Consider the following 21025-nt stretch of genomic DNA (forward strand, 5'->3'; position numbering starts at 1 on the left):
ATATATCACTTTGCTCTTCTTGTCTTTATCTTTCTACTAAGGGAAGTGCAAATAACAATAATGTCTAGTGAGGTATCAACGAAGGTGTTTGATGGAGAAGAGGCATCATTGTTGGTGAAGGATTTAAGGGAAAGCTTCGGTTCGGGTAGAACGCGAAGTTATGAGTGGAGAGTATCACAGGTGAAGGCTCTTCAGAAGATGGTGGTTGATAATGAGCAAGAGATCATGGATGCTATTCGTGCTGACCTTGCTAGGCCTCCGTTCGAAACAGTCGTCTATGAGGTGAGTGAAGTGTCTTCATATTTCTGGCACCATTTTTGTATTCTCAGTTTGACTTGCTTAGCTCTGCCAAGTTTGAATAACTTGATTTTGCTTTGATTGGAAAGGCCACAAATTGTTTAAAAATTAATTTGTTGCAAATTGCATTTGTGTTATTATCCTTGCATACATGTAAATTATTAATATGTTCTATTTATCTTGTACACTTAGATTCATATCCTATGTTATATATATCAGTGATGTACTGCAACTTAGACTAATGAAAAGACATTCAATCCTAAACCTTCAAAGTCAGTATAACAGTAATGAGTTAGTTAGACTACAAAGATTACAGATTGCTTATATGCAGAGTCCACAATTATTGATTTTGAATCTCAAGAATTCTGTATTTTGAAATTCCAATACTTCTTGATTGTTGGAACACCAAGAGCTATTGGTTTTCTTCCCTTTTCAACTATCCTTGTAATCTTAACTGATATAGGTTGTCCTGCAGATTGGTATACTTAAAAATTCATGTGAAGTCGCGTTGAAGGAATTGAAGCAGTGGATGAAGCCAGAAAAGGTATTTTGTATCTGAATTTCCTCAAACTGAGAATTGATCACAATTATTGCTATAGTTTATTTGATTTACCAGAAGAATTTCATTTTAATTCAGGTCAAAACTCCAATCGCAACTTTTCCCTCTTCAGCTGAAATAGTACCTGAACCGCTCGGGGTTGCATTAATCATCTCTGCATGGAACTATCCATTTTGTATGTAAATATTTAGCTGACATAGTCTATTTGTTATTAAGGTTGATATTTTCAGCCTTTTCTTTCATTGAAGTTCTTTCTTTTAAAGTCTATATTGAAGATATTATTCCCTTCACTGTCTTTCCTTCCAGTGTTGTCTCTTGATCCAGTCATTGGAGCTATAGCAGCTGGTAACGCTGTTGTTCTAAAACCATCTGAAATTTCTCCGGCCTCATCGTCACTTCTGGCAAAATTGTTAGGAAAGTTCATGGATAACTCCTGTATAAGAGTTGTTGAGGGGGCAGTTGATGAAACAACTGCATTATTGCAGCAAAAGTGGGACAAAATTTTCTATACAGGTTCTTCTTGTTTGTCATTATTCTGTTTTTCACAGATGATTAGGAGTCCTTTTGAGATAATTGAATCATTTCATTATTTGAGCATAAAGTAATAAAACAATATAAATGAATTGTCTCAATCAAGTTATAAATACTTCCTAGCATAAGTAATTCTCGAGTTTTTAGGTAATGGAAGAGTAGGAAGCATAGTGATGACTGCTGCTGCAAAACACCTTACACCAGTTGTGTTGGAGCTTGGAGGAAAGTCACCGGTTATTGTTGATTCGAATATCAATTTACAGGTATTACCTAAGCTTTTTTTCAATTACTTACAATCTCCTTGATCTCATTGCATTTCATTCCTAAATATATCCTTCGAAGGTAGCAGCGAGACGGATAATTTCAGGCAAGTGGGGGACTAATAATGGACAAGTCTGCGTGTCTCCAGATTATATTATAACAACAAATGACATTGCTCCCAAGTTGGTAAGGAATTTTTTCAATGTGTAGTTAAAGTACTTAATCTATGACTTGGTTTATTCACTGTGGTTGGTGCCTCCTATATCTAGGTGGATACCCTAAAGACAGAACTGGAGAAGTTTTATGGAAGGAACCCTTTGGAATCGAAAGATTTGGCGCGCATTGTGAGTTCCAACCACTTTGCTCGCTTAACAAAGCTCTTGGATAATGATAAGGTTTCTAGCAAGATTGTTTACGGAGGCGAAAAAGATGAAAGCAGATTGTAAGTTCTCCTTCATTTTAGTTTAATGTTATAGGTAAAGATGTTTATTAATTTAGTTTCTCTTGTTCCTAAACTTGCAGGAGGATTGCTCCCACTATTTTATTGGATGTTCCAAGAGATTCTCTGATAATGAGTGAGGAAATATTTGGTCCATTGCTTCCTATCCTTACGGTACGAATTAGGCACATACATAAACAACAGTTTCTAAGATTTTCTTCAATTTTAGAACAATACAAGATAGAGAATCAAATATATCCTCGTACCGGGAGATAATTTATCTACTCTGACAAGTAAAAATATGATATGTGTACTGTTGTAAAACAGCTTGTGATATTCTTGAAGCCATTAACTATTGTAAAACTTTCTTGTAAACATATGTTTATAATTTGAAAAGTGTTCATAAGTAAACTTCATCTGCTATTTTCTGTTTTAAGGACATATAAGATCAATTAAACTAATTTTTGAAACAGGTCAAGAAACTGGAAGAAAGTTTCGACGTGATCAATTCAGGAACAAAACCACTTGTAGCATATTTATTTACAACTAACAAGAAGTTCAAGGAGCAGTTTGTGATGAATGTTTCTGCTGGGGCTTTGGTTGTCAATGACACTGTTGTTCATGTAATTTCTGTTTATCTCTTACAATCTTTGCATGAATGCATGAGCGTCTAAGTGTTAGATCATGTTATTGCAGAAAGTTAAGTATAATGTCAGTGAAAATTTTCTTGAACTTTGGTTATTTCAGCTTTCTTTGTAGCATTGAGGAGCTATGTTTTTTAAATGAAGTAATATGTTTTCTGCAATCAAGCTTCTGTTGGTTCATATTGAACTTGATGAGTTTCTTAAAATTGTGCTGGAAGGTTTGATCATAAATCCGAGCCACTTTTTTTTGGTACCCCTCACCTTATGAGTAAGGAACTAATTTCTTTCGGGGTGCGCGTTTGTCCCTCTCAACAAGTATCGCTCCCAGTAATCGAACTCATGAACTTACACCCCTCATGAACTTACACTACTAGAGCAATGACTTGTGGTAATTCTGAGCCACTTTGACTGAAGAAAATATATTTAAGATAATCAAAAAGTACTTTCTGCTCCTCAAGGGGTGAATATATCCTTGATATTCAATAATCATATTTCATGTTTTGAAATCTAAACATGTTCATCATTGTTTCTCCTTTTTCTTGATGCAGTTTGGGATTCATACGTTGCCATTTGGGGGAGTAGGGGAGAGTGGAATGGGAGCATACCATGGGAAATTCTCCTTTGATGCTTTTAGTCACAAAAAAGCAGTACTTTATCGCAGTGTTATTGGTGATTTTTCAATAAAGTATCCACCATACACGGATACAAAGCTGAGAGTAGTGAAGGCTATTGTTGGTGGTCGTATTTTCAATATATTTGGTGCTCTTCTTGGATGGTCCTAAGCATAATATGTCATGAAATCTTGCTGCTATTGATGTATCTTTCATTATGGTTCCCTTGCATTTTAATGCACAGCTTAATATTATTATTTAAATTTGAAAAACCCACTAAGCTAGGCTTGAGAGAGTAAATAAATTATTGTTATTTTTATTGAATAAGGATTCTCTCTATCCAATATGGAAGTTCTTATTTCCCCTTTTAATTTTAATGACAAAAATGTTATTTCATTATAAATAAATGATAAAAGTGTCATAATATGTTGTTTTTGTTTTAGAGGTCCTTACTCATTTTTATTGTATATTGTGGTGTTGTTCTACCTTATAAATGGCTTCCCTAGTAGCTACTATGTATATGTACATAAGGCAATATATTTAAGTGAAATAATTACACAACACTTTTGCTTGTGCTTTTAGTCTCTTTTAGTAGTGTTGGGACATGTCTTCTTATATGATAACACCATCAATGACAAATGTACTAAAAACATAATACCTGCTTTAAGACATGAATATATATATATGCCATCAAACTTAACTTTTAAGAATATTAATCGAATGCCAATGTTATTAGTATTGTAACTGAGTTTATGTTTCATTGGTACTTCTCCTTTCTTAGGATACTGTCTTAACCAGCCTGTAATTTTGATACCAAATAAGATTATAGCTTGTCTTTACGATGCTGAATTTCAACATCTGCAACAACAAAGTAGCTCTGATAAAGAGTTGGTTTCGTTTCAGAGATGATACATGCATGATTCTTCTAAGATTACAAACGCAAGTAGAGTTTCCACCCTAATTTTTTACTTCAACTACAAAAGCATTACTTTGCTTTTAGAATTTGTTCATCCAATAAATCAAAAACAAAAAAAAAACATTTGAGGGATCTAATACCCCCTTTAATCAACAAGAATCCTGTAAAATACTAAAAACCTTATATCTTTGATCATGTGTGAGTTGTGTTGGAAACTCAACTAGAAATGTAACTTTCAAGTCCCCTCTCAACCCTGCTTCTTTCGGGATTGGCATGCCTTGGCCACTTATTATCTTCTCATAACCAGGGTATATGATCTCATCAACTTTTAAACTTATCTTATCTCCACCTAATAGTGGGACTGATATTGTGCAACCAGTAAGTGCTTTTACTAAGGGAATTTCCACACCCAATTCTAAGCCATCCCCTTCTCTTCTAAATAATTGGTGTCTTTTTTCTGAGACGGAAAATATTATATCTTCTCTATATGCACCAGGTCTTTCATTCCCTTTTCCTTCAAATGTAATCTTTGTTCCTTTCTTCCATCCAGGTTGTACATTTATTGTTAGTAGTTCCTCCTCTTGAACTATTCCCCTGTTAAGAACAAAGTAGTAATCATAATCGGTTCCTTTCTTTCTTCATCTGAAGCTATGTGATCAAAGGCCTTCAAAAAGCAATTGCCAAATGCCAAATACCAATTAAGGCAATGGCATTGTTAGTTAATTATTAAATATCACAGTTAATTAATCAACTACTGGAACAATATCAATTTATGATATGATCAACCTAATAAATATCAAAATTTGTATCATCTCAATTGATTTTGAGGAGAGGTACAAACACATGAATTTTCTTAGTGGTCCCAACCAAGTTTTATGAAATTTTAATTTATAGTATGACACTTCTTTTAAAACAATTGTGTTTGTATCTCTCATCCACTTGACCACAAAACAATTGTGTTTATATCTTTCATCTATTGTCGGGCTGTGATGACTTGATTTTCGGTTAGAAATCAACTTTGTGACTGAGGTAAAGATGAACTCGATTTCAAAACTTCTCCCAAATAATTTGGAGTACCACTCGATAAAAAATTATATAGATCATCTAATTTATTCAAGTTTTTCTCTCAACCGATAGGTGAGATGAATACAAACCCAATATCTGTAAGGACATCCCTTGTGATTTTGATCTTTTTCTGACATCCATAGCACAACTCTTCAAGGGTGCATTCAAGCTTTTTCTCAATTGGTGGTGGTTTTAGCATCCCAGATGAATTAGAATACATGATAGGGTTGCTCTTCCTGCTAGCTGTTCTTGATTGCAGATGAGGAGGCTTCAAACTGCCACTATTATTATTCCATGAAGAAGAAGGAGAAGGCATAGAATCATAGCTAACTCTGCTCTTTCTCGGTGGGGTATGATTCTTTCTGTTTTCATTTCTAGACATATTATCTTTTATGCATGGAAAACATGAACCATCTAATCTTCTAGGCCTACATATACCTCCTCTTCTTGAACTTGTTGGATCATTTCCTCTCAATGGGTCGCCATTGAATTCACAGCTATGAATCCCATTCATGGTTTTACCCGCTTTGTTATGCTCAACAGGTTCCTGATCACATTGAAGAAAGAACAGGTCAGAAGTTTTATTATATATTTTCATTTCCTACGTATACGTGCATGTATATGCATGCATGCATGCATTCTTAAAGGGATATAAATAATACAAGATAATACAATATAACAAACTATATAAGAGGAAATTAAACTAACGGATAAGATTAAGTGCCTACTACTCCAAAATTGAATTGAAAGCCTAGATGAAATCAAATTATGAAAGTTGTATTCATTTTCGTTACATTTTATTGTGTGACAGATATTTATTTAATAACAGAATGACAACAATTACTAACTGTTTTTTATGAACAAAATTATAAATAAAAAAATCCACGAGCAATGAGAGATATTTAAATTCAATAACCTGTTGAGTTTGGCTTTGGCGTTTTTGTTTATCTTCCTTGGAGAATGATGATTTCTTACGTACAAACCATTTTCTGATAATTGATTTGTAAGCTTTGGAAACGCAATGAACTGGGTTTATGCCAAAAACGCGGGTAAGGTCCACCATGAAAGGGAGAAAATGATAGAAGAAGGAAGAGAAGGTGCAAGTGTGATAATATCCACACAGGTGAATCACATATGGGGGGTTTCAACTTTCAACAGAACCTTTTATTAGTACCATCTGTTATTAGGGTTGAGTGACTCTCTTTTGATTTGGTAGGTTTAATTGGTTTTTTTTAATTACCGATATATTCCTCTATCAACTTAATTAATTATTACTTTTTTTGTTGAATTTGAAAAACTAAATTAGAATGACTAAATGATGTAAAAATCATACCGTATTGGCTGGTTTGACCAGAAAACCAGTGAACCGGATCCCTAACCGGTACGGTACAAATGTTGAACCGGTCAAGTACTAAAACTGGTAAAAACTGGTCAAAAATTGGTCAAAACCAATGAACCGACCTGTATTTGACTAAACCGATCAGTTTATATATATATATATATATATATATATTTTAAAAACTTAAAAACTCATTACAAGGTGACCCATCTTTCTGACATTTTTTCAACACTTCACGACACATGCTTTTAAGGCTTACTTAGATTACAACTTTTGGTTCCTAACGTTCGTGTGTAATCTTAGTGACACTTGTGTGATCTTGGAGTATTCTCTGAAGATAGGATTTGGTTCAAAAATATAATCTCGATATGAGACAACTTTGACTCATTGATGTTAAATGTTAAAACTTCAAATTTATTTGTTTCGTACAGTGAGTTGAGAACTTGTGTCATTTATTTATATTTTGCGGTTGTTAAATAATACTTTTGGATTGATATATGTTTTTTAATTTAGTCTTTGAATTTGTTAAAGACTCAAAGTTGTTTGTTTATGTGAATTTTGAGTATATTATGAATATGGATTACAAATTTAGTATCTACCTATTTGAAATATTTTCATTATAGGATTTTATATATATATATATATATATAAGCAGGTATGTCCGGTTTAACCGACATGCGATTTAATTACTGAACCACCGGTTGAACCACTGTATCACTATATCATTAAACTGACCGGTTTGATAACCGATACGGTTTTAACAATACTGACTAAAAACACTATGGTATTTAAAATTTGATTGTAGATCTCTAGATCTCATGTCCAAGTGTTAGTTTGCATTTAGGAAAGAGTTATTAAGATAAAAAATTATAAGCATATATATTACCAAAAATCTATAGCTACTTATAGTAGTGACATTTTACAAATTTAATTGTTAGTGTAAACACCTTTTAAGACTATGAGCTATCTTTTACTTCGGAGCACATCTATTATTCCACTTTTTATATTATTTCATGTATTATCATTTCTGTTTGGTTGGAAAAAATTTATTTAAGTTAAAATTGCAATTATCATTTTTGTGACGCTTTCTATGTGAGCGCAATAGTACTTAAGGTTATATTCAACATCGTTTTTCGTAGCACTGTAGAAAGTAGACATTTAATAGTGTTCACTGAAGCAAGCGCAGTTAAATGTCTACTTTCTAAATAAGACAATATCTTTCTCAAACATTCTATCAAACACATGACAAACATGTCTAACTCTACCACATTTACAATAGATCTGTTAAATCACCAACGACTTCAACTATATTCAACCTTAACATATTCCAATATTATAAAATAACATATGAATAATGAGATCTTACACAAATTGTTCATTCATTCTCCTCAAATGTTCACCAAAGCCAAAAACTTAGAACATCATATCTGCATAACTTTACAACAAATAAAGATCACATTATTAGTGAATAGAGAAATAAATGAGCTAAAATAAGATAACGATTTACCTTATGTTTGAAGAGAAAAATCAAAAATCGATAACTTCACAACAAATAAAAATCACACTATTAGTGACGATAGAAATAAATGAGCTAAAATAAGATAACGATTTACCTTATGCTTGAGAGAAAACAAAAAATTGATAACTTGCTTGAAGAGAGAAACTAAAAACAAAAGAGAAAAAAAATATAACTCATGGAGAAGAAGAAAAGTAGGAGAAATAATAAACTGATTGATATGTATTATTGTGTGAGGTTTTGTTTTTGAATTTGAAAATATTTTCGCTCGCTGAAACAAGCCGTTAACAAGGTTTATTGAAGAAGTGACGTTAAATATATGAACACCTTTAACAACGCTTATTGAAGAAGTGTTGTTAAATATATGAAGTATGACCTTTAACAACGCTTCCTTCAATAAGCGTTGTTAAAGATAACATCTTTAACGGTGCTTCCTTCGACAAGCGTTGTTGAAGATAATAACTTTAACAATGCTTATTGAAAAAAGTGTTGTTAAATATCAATTTTGACATAGTGATTAAATATTTTTCTAATCAATTATATATCTTGACACATAGAGTGACACAAAGGAGTGAGATAGTAGATGTGACCTTCTTCCTCCTTGATGAAGGAACAAATGAAATTGTGCATCTAAATTATGAATAGATCATATGTCCTATTTAGTATCATTGTCCACATCCAATTAGAAAATGACACTTAATTAATTTTTTTATAAAAGTATGAATTGACATTTTATATTACTTATTAGAATTTGATTGACTATAAATATGAGAATATGATTTTTTAGGACATGCGATCTTTGTTCCTAGATTATAACATGTTATCCCTTTTGAGACAAATGACAATGTTTTATTAGAAACTAGTAAGATATTCGTGCATTCGCACGAGTGATAATGTGTATTGCATGAATTTATTTATAGAAATACATCATAACTTATTAGTGAAAATGATATTGAAGATTAGCTCATAAAAAACGGTTGTATGTATTTCATTGTTGATGGAGAATCTTCATTAATGAACCTATTATATTAAAAATAAAAATTAAGAAGAAAAGTTTGGAACGTAATGTAAAATAAGTTGTAGAATACCTTTTATTTTGGAAAACTTATTTATAAACCACATTTGTTGTTGTCTTCAGTGGTTTACTATCCTTGTCATGTATCAATATCTTTAATCCCTCTTTGCTTTGAACTCTTGAATTGGTGTTATTATAAGTTGAAATTGGTTTACCACCCTTGTCATGTACTAATAAATTGGTGTTATTTATAAGTTGAAATTGAAACAATAATTGAAATGGATTTAGAGATAGTTCAATAGGAAAATTTATAAAGTTAGGCAATCTATTTTATAATACGTACCATAGCTTCCATGTCTATACAATTCCATTTTTTGTAATAGGCTGTCATTTTCTTTACTTGTGGCTGACTATTAGTTCAAACAAATATTCATTAAGTATATATATATATACTATAGACATGGAAATATATGATTACACAAAATATGGTGAGTAAGTAACATTCATCACATTTTAAAGACAAATTAATATTAAGCTTAATTCATTTGGTAAACATCATGATATTTTTTCCAAAATAAATTGTTTAGTAATATATAATCTTTATAGAAATATATTATTATAGATATAAAATATGTGTGATCTCAATACTAAGTTTTGATAAATTTAAAAAAATTGAAGGTAAAATTCTATTTTAGTAATATAATGATGTTAGTAATAAATTATAGTGAGACATGATGCTTCAGTTACAAAGGATATATCACATGGTCATAGTTTAATATCATGTTATCTTAGATCTTATGGCTTATTAAAGATAAGTTTTAAGACCTAACAACTTATGTTTTAGCAAAGATAAATTGGTTTATCTAAAATCATATATGTAAAGTGTGTATAACAAAATGTTCATGTAAGTAATGATGTTAGTCAAATATGTTATTTAAATGTGTTTTGTTGAAGGTATAAAATCACGGACGAAATTTCTTAAGAGGTGATTAGTCAATGACATGTTGTTAGTAACTAACTACATGTGGCAAAGAGGTTTTTATATTGTTTAATTATGTGAGGTAACATATATGGTACTTATAATTAACAACTTGTGTGTTATAAAATTCTGGTAGGAGTGCATAGTAACATAATAAGGTAGTTCATAGCAAGTTTGTGGGCGATAAGGTTGGATGTCACAAAATATACATCCTATTGTGATGCATCATAAGGTACTTCTCAAAAAGGTTATACATCCTACTATGATGCATCAAAAGGTTGTAGTTCTCAAAAAGCTAGTCCTAAAAAAGATTGTACATAATTTTTCATATTTAAATTTAGTCATTCAGTCTTGATATGCTTTGCCACCTTGGAGGATGACAATTGAGTGGATTTATAGAGGGCACTTTGTAGCAGGTTCAAGTCTAAGTCATCAGACATCCTCTTGGTTGGAGTTACAACTTGAAGATTGTCCGGATCATGAGCAGCAATGATAGTCACAGACTATCCATGCAAGTGGAATGTAAATGTATCACACTTATTAGTGGAATTACCTTTGCACCTCAAACATTGTACAAAATAATTGATTGCACTCATAGATTCATATTAAATGATTTCATTGACATCACATTTTCCTTTGACTTCCTCAGACGTTGTACCCTGGTTAATAACATGTAAAAAATCCATTAATGTCAATCCAAAAATATGTACACTAAATTTATTTATAAATAAACTAATGTATTAATTGACTGAATGTACCTCTAATATTATAAATTGATCAACTATATTCTTGATCAGAATTGGATTTTCAGATAGTCTTATCATAGAGGATTGATTGTAGGATGGTTGCACTTTTACTCTGAGTGTCATTGTGCTTGCGAGGAGCGTGTCAAGAATGAGTGAGAATGTCTTTGCATCATCTTCCCCTTCCTAAAAATTAAAGAACTATTAATAAAGTATATAGGTATTTGGTCTGTTTTTTAATTTTTCTTGACATGGATATATATAAATGCATATATGTAAAAATACATACAGGGAGCATCTGGTTTCGGAGATTCCAATGATGTCAGCACATTGGTGATCCTAGAAGACAAATTTTTCGCTGTCATTTTGGTGAATAACCTTAATATCTAGTTTGTACCTAAAAAATAAATCAAAACCATAAGGGACTGACATGTTGACAAAATCAATTTGAGTATTAAACCTATATACCTATATACTGAAACAGTTTTACCTTGGGGTAGACCTCTGATTATAAGTTCCGCACTTGCAGGTGAAAGGACCATCCTTAACCTCAAATTTCTTAGTGCATTTCATACATCCATCATAATACCATCCTTGTTTCCCAACAATAAACATTGCAGTTGTTCCAATTGTAACACAAGTAATTTCCTACACAATTTAAAAATATGATGAGAACATTACTCATAAGAAAATAGGTAATATAACATAAATTTACCTCAGCTGATGTTAGGGATGCAATTGTAGAGATAGTCTTGACCTCAACTTTATACAAAAATCGATCATCATCAGATAAGTTAGAATATTGTGACAATTGGTTGTTACCTTGGCTCAATGTGTCACATGACAGACTGATAGTTGAAAAACTACAAAAAATAAAAACCTTTAATGAGTAGCAATTTTACTTGGAATCAATGCCAAGCATATTTTTTTTTAAAAAGAAACAAAGTTATTTTTTTTTAAAAACAATGTACCTATCCTTGTACTTGTGAATATCTGGAATTTCCTCATCAATCAATACTTTTGACCCACACCATGAATTCCTTAGACTGGGTGGGTACTTACCTAACAATATAAACAATAAAAATTACAAATTGATAATGCAACAATAAGAATAAGTATTGCTTAAAATATAACAATTACCTTGTCCTTCCTTAACTATAGCATGAGTTAAGAGAATAATCATTGGTTCACCAAGTGTTTGGTTGGTGTAGTAATTAAAAAAACTTCATGGCATGGGCTTCCCAGAGAGTACATATGATAATATCGCCACTGATTAAAATTCAAGATGCAAAAATTGTGTCAAATAAATAAAGTAATTGCATACAGAGATTGAGCATAAAATAAAATCACAGTTCACTTACTTAAAATCTTTAAGATTGAAAATAACCTTCTTCAAGTTTGGTTGTGTCTGGGTGAAATCAGCTTATCAACAACTCCAATGATCTCTAAGACAATCATATAAAATAATGTTATAATCATGCAACTAAAAATAATAATTGAATATAACAATACATATGGCAATAACTTACCTATTAACACATCACTTTGAAAGTTTCCAACAAGTATATCACCAAATGTTTTAAAATCATACTCATATTGAGGAATATTAGGAAAGTCTCTCTCCTTTAGGGTGGTACCAGCAGTGAATTGCATTCGGCAGGCATGATCACAAGCCTTACATTGGAGATCATTGTGCATCACATTGAAATTGTACATCACATAGGTGTAAATTAATGGTATAAAAGTATATGAAATTTAAGAAGTAAAATTTCAAAAAGAATATCATTTTTCATTACTAATGCATTAGCACAGAAGGTGGTAACTCAAAATTTTATATAGTACAATATCAAACAAAGAAATCTGGAAACTCATAAACTATATTGAAGCCCAAGAGTAAGCTTTTTAAAATTATCAATATATGAAGGATATGCTCACAACAAGCATTTTTCACTTGGACCATTTTTTATAATTAAAGAAGTAATGCATTATCATTTTTCATTACTAATGCATTATCACAGAAGGTGGTAAATCACAAATTTATATAGTACAATATCAAACGAATATCAGTTATGCAGTTAGCAAAATCAAAGGCTGTATCTTTAGCAAAATAAAATAGATCAATATTAAACTGAAACTGTTTTCAGCAAAGTAATTGACAACAAAGTGTTAAAAAATCTCTTATGCATTACTAGAAATGGTCTTAAGAAAATAAAAATAGATCTATAGCAAAGGCTACACCTTTAAGTGGTTTTCAGCAAAATCAAACTGAACACATTCAAAAAAATTCATTTCTAGTGAACTGCAAGTAGTAACGGGTACACACACAAAGGCTACGACTTTAACAAAATTGTAAAGACCTAACTTTTACAAAAAGCATAAAAAAATGTAAAGTCGGAATACACACAAAGTGAAAAGGTCGAATTTTTAAAGTAATAAACCATGATCTTTAAGAAAAAATAATGAGGTAATTTTTAAGAACAAAATGAAAAGTATGAAGAAATCTGGAAACCCATAAAATATATTGAAGCTCAAGAGTAAGCTTCTTAAAATCATTAGTATAGGAAGGATATGCTCCCAACACACATTTTCCGCTTGGGCCATTTTTGATAATACCAAAAACTGAGCAAATATGGAGAAGATGAGTTTTCGCATTTTAAGAAATGGAAGTAAAAAATACAATATGACCTTTAGTTGATGGTGAGAAATGGTTAATGAATGAGTGATAAGAAGTATGAGAAAAGATAGAGAATATGCATGAAGGGTTATAAGAAAATGTAGCTGAATGGTTTGAAGAAAGTGGAGATGAAGGGTTAGGAATATGTGGGGAGTCAAAAGATTATGAAATGAAATTTGAGAGAAACAAAATCTCTCTTTACAGCAAGCATTAAATTCTTTGCGGCAAACATTACTTTTCTTGCAACAAAAATTAATTTCAGTGCAACAACTATTAATTCTCGTGCCCAACATTAAAAAAGTTTTGCTTACATTTACAATGACTGAATGTAATTATAATGCTAGATTTTTTATTTTTTATTCTTAGAAAAACAAAGGTGATGTAAAGACTAATATGCCCATTTTATAATCCAAGTGTCAATAATGTAATAAATTTAATCTTTGGTGGTAATAAATTTATGGTTGTCATTTGTATTTTTTAATGTCAATTACAGATATGACTTTAGTAACTGTTTTCTCTCTTGGGTGAGAATACTAAAAAAGATAAATAAATATGTACTTTTAAAAATTATTGACAGTATAATAATGAAAGAGAAGTAAGTTGCAATAAATGATGTGTCAAATGTGATATTTACACCGTAATAATGAAAGAGAAGTACAATTACAATAATGAAGCATTGTTTAAAATACAGTAAAGAAATAATATATTATAAGGAAATATACACATTTCAATGATAGAGAAATAGAAGAAAGTATTGCAGCAAATTAATACAAAATAAATAGTAAAAAATACATGAATAATTGTTCGAAAGCTTGACCATTCAATACGAGTAGAGGTGGGAGAGGAGAATGAGTTTGGAGAAAGAGGGACAACCATTCCCAAAGTAACTTATTGAAGTTGAAAGAAGTATCTAACCTAGAGGAATATCATCTTAAAGCAGCATGGAGTTTTTGTTATGGTCCTTAATTTATAGATCTCCATCACATACAGATTAAAATGATTTTGTATTTGGTATGTATGATAGAAAAGCATAAAATCAAATATTCACGGAAAAGCATGCAATAATGCCACATATTATCACCACAATGACAATATTAATGAGGAATAATCATAATAGCAATCATAAAAACATTTCATAAAAATGATATTACTATGTTTGAAGTAGAGAATGACCATGTAAAATCAAAAGCAGCTTGTGATCATTACATAGTACAATGTGCCAAGAAGGTAAGAATTTACTTGCATGTAATAAGCTGGGAATATGTCCTGCATACAGAGTTGGAATGCCTTCTAAATAATAATAAAAAATACATAGAAAATAATGAAAGAAAAGGGGAAACATTAAGAAACATAGAAAAGAGAGAAGTGATGGATGGAATGCCTTCAACCACAAATATATTAGGTTCCTTCCTCCCTTGAATCGATGGCTAACCTGAGTATTCTGACAGCTAGTTGACGATTCTAGCGATGGTAACTCTGACGTGTGGCGGTAAAAATGTTATCTCGAACTCATATAAAAAATGTTATCTTCGAACTCATACAAAAATGGTATCTTCAACTCAAAAAAATAAAAAGTTCCATCCAATAGAAATGGCCAAAAAAATGTTACCTTGTTATGAAGGTTGAACTAAAAAACAACAAATGGAACCTAGAATCCAACATTAGTAAAAGTTAAAGTAAACATTAATAGCAAGAAAATTTAAAAAAAAACATACCTTCGAGTGATTGACCGAGTAGGAACTAAAGGAAATAAAAGATCTTTTCTGCTTCAGCTACTTGATGATGAAATCATTCTTGTTTTGATGGGATCTGTGGGTTTGAGTTGTTATGTTTCTTGTTTAGAGAGAAGGGAAGAGATGAGAATGAAGAGAGAGAGTGTGGTGGAAGCTTAAGTGGTGAAGTGGTGTGAAAAGAAAAAAGTCAAGAGTGAATTGAATTTGAAATGAAGGGACCAAAAAGAGAGATGAATGGGGTTCCTTATTATTTTATTGCAAGAAATAATATTAATTACTAAAAGGTGCGCCACTAAATGATTGCTTTTATTTTTTAAAGAAAAATAGTTTTAGAATGACAAAATTACCCTTTAAAAGACCAGGTGTCAAGTATATGAGCTATGCAATTTTTTAATACCATCAGCCTCTTCAATTAATATATAGATATAGAAGAGAGATGAATGTTGTTCCTTATTATTTTATTGCAAGAAATAGTATGAATTACTCAAAGGTGCGCCACTAAATGATTGCTTTTATTTTTTAAAGAAAAATAGTTTTGCAATGACAAAATTACCCTTTAAAAGACCGGGTGTCAAGTATATGAGATATACAATTTTGTAATACCACCAGCCCCTTCAATTAATATATAGATATAGATTTTAACTAGCACCGAAGTATGTCAAGAAATCTTAGAAAATGAATCCTCTATTTCAATAAAACTTTATCTCTTTATGATAAAATTACATTAAAATAGAATAAAAAGATATTTATATTTTTAATTAAATATGATATTTTAATTGGTTCGGAACAGAATTAAAGGCAGAAACAAAGGGTAATATGAGATTTTCATTCTAAATCTTAAGGTAATTGGCGTAAGAGTTAAAAGTATCATTCAAAATACCAATCTACTATCTATATAAGAATGCATTGGGCTGCCATTATTACAATATTAGATATCTTCCTTTTTTGCCACTTGGATTTTTAGAGGACAAAATTGTAAAACCAAATTTTTTATATTAAAAAAATTCAAAAACCACAAGTCTGCCACATTATTACCGGAAGTCATTTCGAAAATCCTTTTTCAAAAACCAGAAGTCTGCCACACCTTATTATTCAAGGTTATAATAATAATAATAAATAAGATTTAAACAAAAGTCATTCAAATAATAATAACAAAGTCATTCACACAGATTATTATAATAACAAAAGTCTGCCACGTTTCCAACGTTTCCACATTTCAAGGTTATTATAATAAATTATAATAACACACGTTAAAGCTACAAGGCCATTCATTTCTTCCAATCCACTACAAGGCCATTCATTTCTTCCAATCTGCTACAAGGCTATTCGTTTATTTCAATCTGCTACAAGGCTATTCGTTTCTTCCAATCTGCTACAAGGCTATCCGTTTTTTTCTTCTTTCTCTCTGAACTGCATGTGTCTTAACTACTATATACATCTTCATTACTCTACTTAAGGTAACTGATATTCATACTTACAGATCCAAAGTTCTTCATTTTTTCATTTTTATGTATCATCATCTTACTTTTTCCATTTTCCATATCTGAAGTTCTTTCTTATTTTGTGTATCGTTATGTTATTTTGCATTCTAGATCCGAAAAACATTCTTCCATTCATTTTGTGGATCTTCATTTTATGTTTTCAGATCCGTTCTACATTCAATATTTTTGTTTAAAATGTTCACTTTAACTTTATGAACATACATTCGCTTTGTACATCAGTATGTTACTTTTTGAACATGTGTTTATTTTATCTTTGATGAACATGCATGCGTTCAAGATCTAAAGTTCTTCCTTTCTTTTTTTGGATCTTCATCTAACGTTCCAGATCCACTCTACATTCAATATTTTTGTAAAAAATGTTCACTTTAACTTTATGAACAAACCTTTGTTTTGTACATCATTATGTTACTTTTTGAACATGCGTTTATTTTATCTTTGATGAACATGCATGCGTTCCAAATCTAAAGTTCTTCCTTTCTTTTTTTGGATCTTCGTCTTACTTTTTTTGTTTCTTCCTTTTGTAGCATTGATGATACTTTCACATTGTTGGCTTTAAAAATGTTAACTTTATTAATTTTTGGTGTTTAATATATATTTGCTATATTTCTGGTATTTGTCTTTTATATGTCTTTTGGCTTTAATGTATATTGTTGATTTGTTTTTCCCAAGGTCAATATATATTTATGATATTTGTTATATATATTTGTTTATTTCAGGTCTTTTTCAGTGTCAATATTTATTTGTTATATTTCTGATATTTGTCTTTATATATCTGTTTTTTTCTGGTGTATTTCGGTGTCATTATTTTTCTGTTATATTTCTGATATTTGTAATATTTGTTATATATTTGCTATATATATTTGTTTATTTCTAGTTTTTTGGTGTGATTATTTATTTGTTATATTTCTGATCTTTGTCTTTCATTTTTTTTTCCAGTATATATTATTTATGTTTTTTTAATGGTCGTTGTTTGATGACTTTTTCTACTCTCTATATAAGAATGCATTGGGCTAATATTATTACAATATTGGACATCTTCCTTTTTTGCCACTTGGATTTTTAGAGGACAAAATTGTAAAACCAAATTTTTTATATTAAAAAAATTCAAAAACCACAAGTCTGCCACATTATTACCGGAAGTCATTTCAAAAATCCTTTTTCAAAAACCAGAAGTCTGCCACACCTTATTATTCAAGGTTATAATAATAATAATAAATAAGATTTAAACAAAAGTCATTCAAATAATAATAACAAGGTCATTCACACAGATTATTATAATAACAAAAGTTTGCCACGTTTCCAACTTTTCCACAGTTCAAGGTTATTATAATAAATTATAATAACACACATTAAAGCTACAAGGCCATTCATTTCTTCCAATCCGCTACAAGTCCATTCATTTCTTCCAATCCGCTACAAGGCCATTCATTTCTTCCAATCCGCTACAAGGCTATTATTCGTTTTTTCCAATCTGCTACAAGGTTATTCGTTTTTTCTTCTTTCTCTCTGAACTGCATGTGTCTTAACTACTATACACATCTTCACTACTCTACTTAAGGTAACTGATATTCATACTTACAGATCCAAAGTTCTTCATTTTTATGTATCATCATCTTACTTTTTTCATTTTCCATATCCGAAGTTCTTTCTTATTTTGTGTATCGTTATGTTATTTTGCGTTCCAGATCCGAAAAACATTCTTCTATTCATTTTCTGGATCTTCATTTTATGTTTTCAGATTCATTCTACATTCAATATTTTTTTTAAAAATGTTCACTTTAACTTTATGAACATACCTTTGTTTTGTCCATCTGTATGTTACTTTTTGAACATGCGTTTATTTTATCTTTGATGAACATGCATGTGTTCCAGATCTAAAGTTATCCCTTTCTTTTTTTTGGATCTTCATCTAACGTTCCAGATCCGCTCTACATTCAACATTTTTGTTAAAAATGTTCACTTTAACTTTATGAGCAGACCTTTGTTTTATACATCATTATGTTACTTTTTGAACATGCGTTTATTTATCTTTGATGAACATGCATGCGTTTCAGATCTAAAGTTCTTCCTTTCTTTTTTTGGATCTTCGTCTTACTTTTTTTGTTTCTTCCTTTTGTAGCATTAATGATACTTTCACATTGTTGGCCTTAAAAATGTTAACTTTATTACTTTTTGGTATTTAATATATATTTGCTATATTTATGGTATTTGTCTTTTATATGTCTTTTGGCTTTAATGTATATTCACTACAGTAAAAATTTCTGTTAGCCACGGTTGCAACCGTGGCTAAAGTGAAAAAAAATCATAGCTAGATTGAGTGGCCAAACTTAATGTTGTTGTGGCAAGGAATGGCGTTGCTAAAAATTAGTCACGGTCATTATGTTATTTTGCTACATTTCTGTGAAACATGGTAACATTTATTTAGCTACAGTCTGTTTAATTCAGCTACAGTCGAACCATGGCTAAGTTGCTGATTTTGCAACACTACAACCATGGCTAAGTTGCTTATTTTTCCACAATCCATTTGTGGCTAATTAAATTTATTTAAAGTTACTTTCGTATATACCCTTCTCATGATCCCAATGTGTCATTGTCTCACAATCTTTATTTTCAATAATATCATGGTAAATTTATAATAAAATTAAATATTTGCTAGCTAATAATAGTAGTAGTAAGTGTTATACCATTATAAAATTGAATCTTATACAATTACCAAATGTTTAACATTCAAAAATGCTGATAAACACAAAATGCAAAATGTTATGATCATATAAGTTCATGAATTTTAAGAAACCATATCTAAGATGGTGGAACATCACGAGCGAAAGTGGTTAACTCACTACCAAATTTTTCGACTAGAAACTTCTCAAGAGTAGCCAAACGATTCTGAGTATGTGCAAGTTGCTCCTTGGTCTCTGCATACCCTGATAGTTTTACTTCCAAAGTTTCTACATATTTCTTCAAGTCTTCAACATGTTGACTAGAGCCACTAGAATTCACAAAACCAGTACAATGTCCAGACGTTCCAAAAACACTAGAGGGACAAATACCAGTGCCCAAACCATGCACTCGACCTGAATGTTCAGCTCCATATGCTTTTCCAATTGCATCATTAGGATGAGCAAATACCTTTGATGAAACACCTGAAGTAGTGACATTTTCTTGATCTGGAGGTAAATGCTCTGATATTTTATCCTATTAAATAACAAGAAATTAATAATTTATATAGTGGCAAATTGCAAATTGCATGACAGTAACCTATAATGGAAAATTGCATCAATAGAATCAAAAAGGACAAAATGACATTATGCATTTGCCTACCTAAGTAACTGCATACCATTATCCATTTTTCTCTAAGTGCATCATATCAAGGCAATGAAGAATAAGAAGATGTTTCCAATAAGGTAGATCCCAAAATATACCCTTTGTCTTCCATTGTGGTGGGTTGTTTTCACTCTTAACCTCATCACGGGGCCTTTTACGACCTCATTCTATATCTCACAACATATTTGAACCTGGAGGCGGGATAGGGGCAGGTCTAAGCTCAATAGAACCATCAAAGGATGATTTATTGATCCTATACTTATGATCTAGTGGTAAATATCGACGATGTCCCATGAAGCAATATTTTCCGCCAAACTTTAGCCATTTAGACTCTGTATCAAAATTACATGATGGACAAGCAAGTGATGTATGAGTGTTCCATCCAGATAAGTTGTCTAGACCTGGGAAGTCACTAATAGTACAAAACAATGATGCACGCATTTGAAATGATTCTTTTGTAGAGGAATCATAAGCTTCCACTCCTTTCCACAATTTTTGTAACTCTGAAACTAGGGGTTGCAATTAAACATCAATACTATTTCCAGGCATCTTAGGACCATAGGACCAGGAATTATCATCGACATTATGAGAGAAGTTTGCTTCATACAGTACCATGGAGGATAATTGTAAGCATACAACATCACAGGCCAAATGCTATTATTAGAACTTAAAGTTCCAAATGGATTGAAACCATCTGTAGCTAATGCAAGCCGTATATTACGAGAATCTAAAGCAAAGTCCGGATACATTTGTCAAACTCCTTCCATGCTTTACTATCTCTCGGATGTCTTACCAAGCCTTTTTAGCATGCCATTTCAAAAGCTCTGCAGTTTTAGAACATGTGTATACTCTTTGCAATCTTGGTATAAGTGGGAAG

General features: G+C 31.1%; 2 protein-coding genes across 2 annotated transcripts; one reads left to right on the top strand and one right to left on the bottom strand.

The window, feature by feature from the left end:
• Positions 7–3611, top strand: LOC109327180 (aldehyde dehydrogenase family 3 member H1-like). Its single transcript, XM_019560247.1, has 10 exons — positions 7–282; positions 773–841; positions 935–1031; positions 1163–1369; positions 1535–1650; positions 1730–1834; positions 1918–2090; positions 2171–2261; positions 2561–2710; positions 3280–3611. The coding sequence occupies exons 1-10, from the start codon at positions 61–63 to the stop codon at positions 3511–3513; spliced, it is 1464 nt and encodes a 487-aa protein (XP_019415792.1). The 5' UTR covers positions 7–60; the 3' UTR covers positions 3514–3611.
• Positions 4226–6441, bottom strand: LOC109326536 (protein psi1-like). Its single transcript, XM_019559228.1, has 3 exons — positions 6240–6441; positions 5413–5870; positions 4226–4852 (listed from the first exon to the last, which is right to left on the bottom strand). Exons 1-3 carry the CDS (start codon positions 6384–6386, stop codon positions 4408–4410), a joined length of 1050 nt encoding a protein of 349 aa, XP_019414773.1. The 5' UTR covers positions 6387–6441; the 3' UTR covers positions 4226–4407.

The sequence above is a fragment of the Lupinus angustifolius genome, chromosome LG14 (assembly GCF_001865875.1).
Source record: "Lupinus angustifolius cultivar Tanjil chromosome LG14, LupAngTanjil_v1.0, whole genome shotgun sequence".
NCBI classification, from domain to species: Eukaryota; Viridiplantae; Streptophyta; class Magnoliopsida; order Fabales; family Fabaceae; genus Lupinus; species Lupinus angustifolius.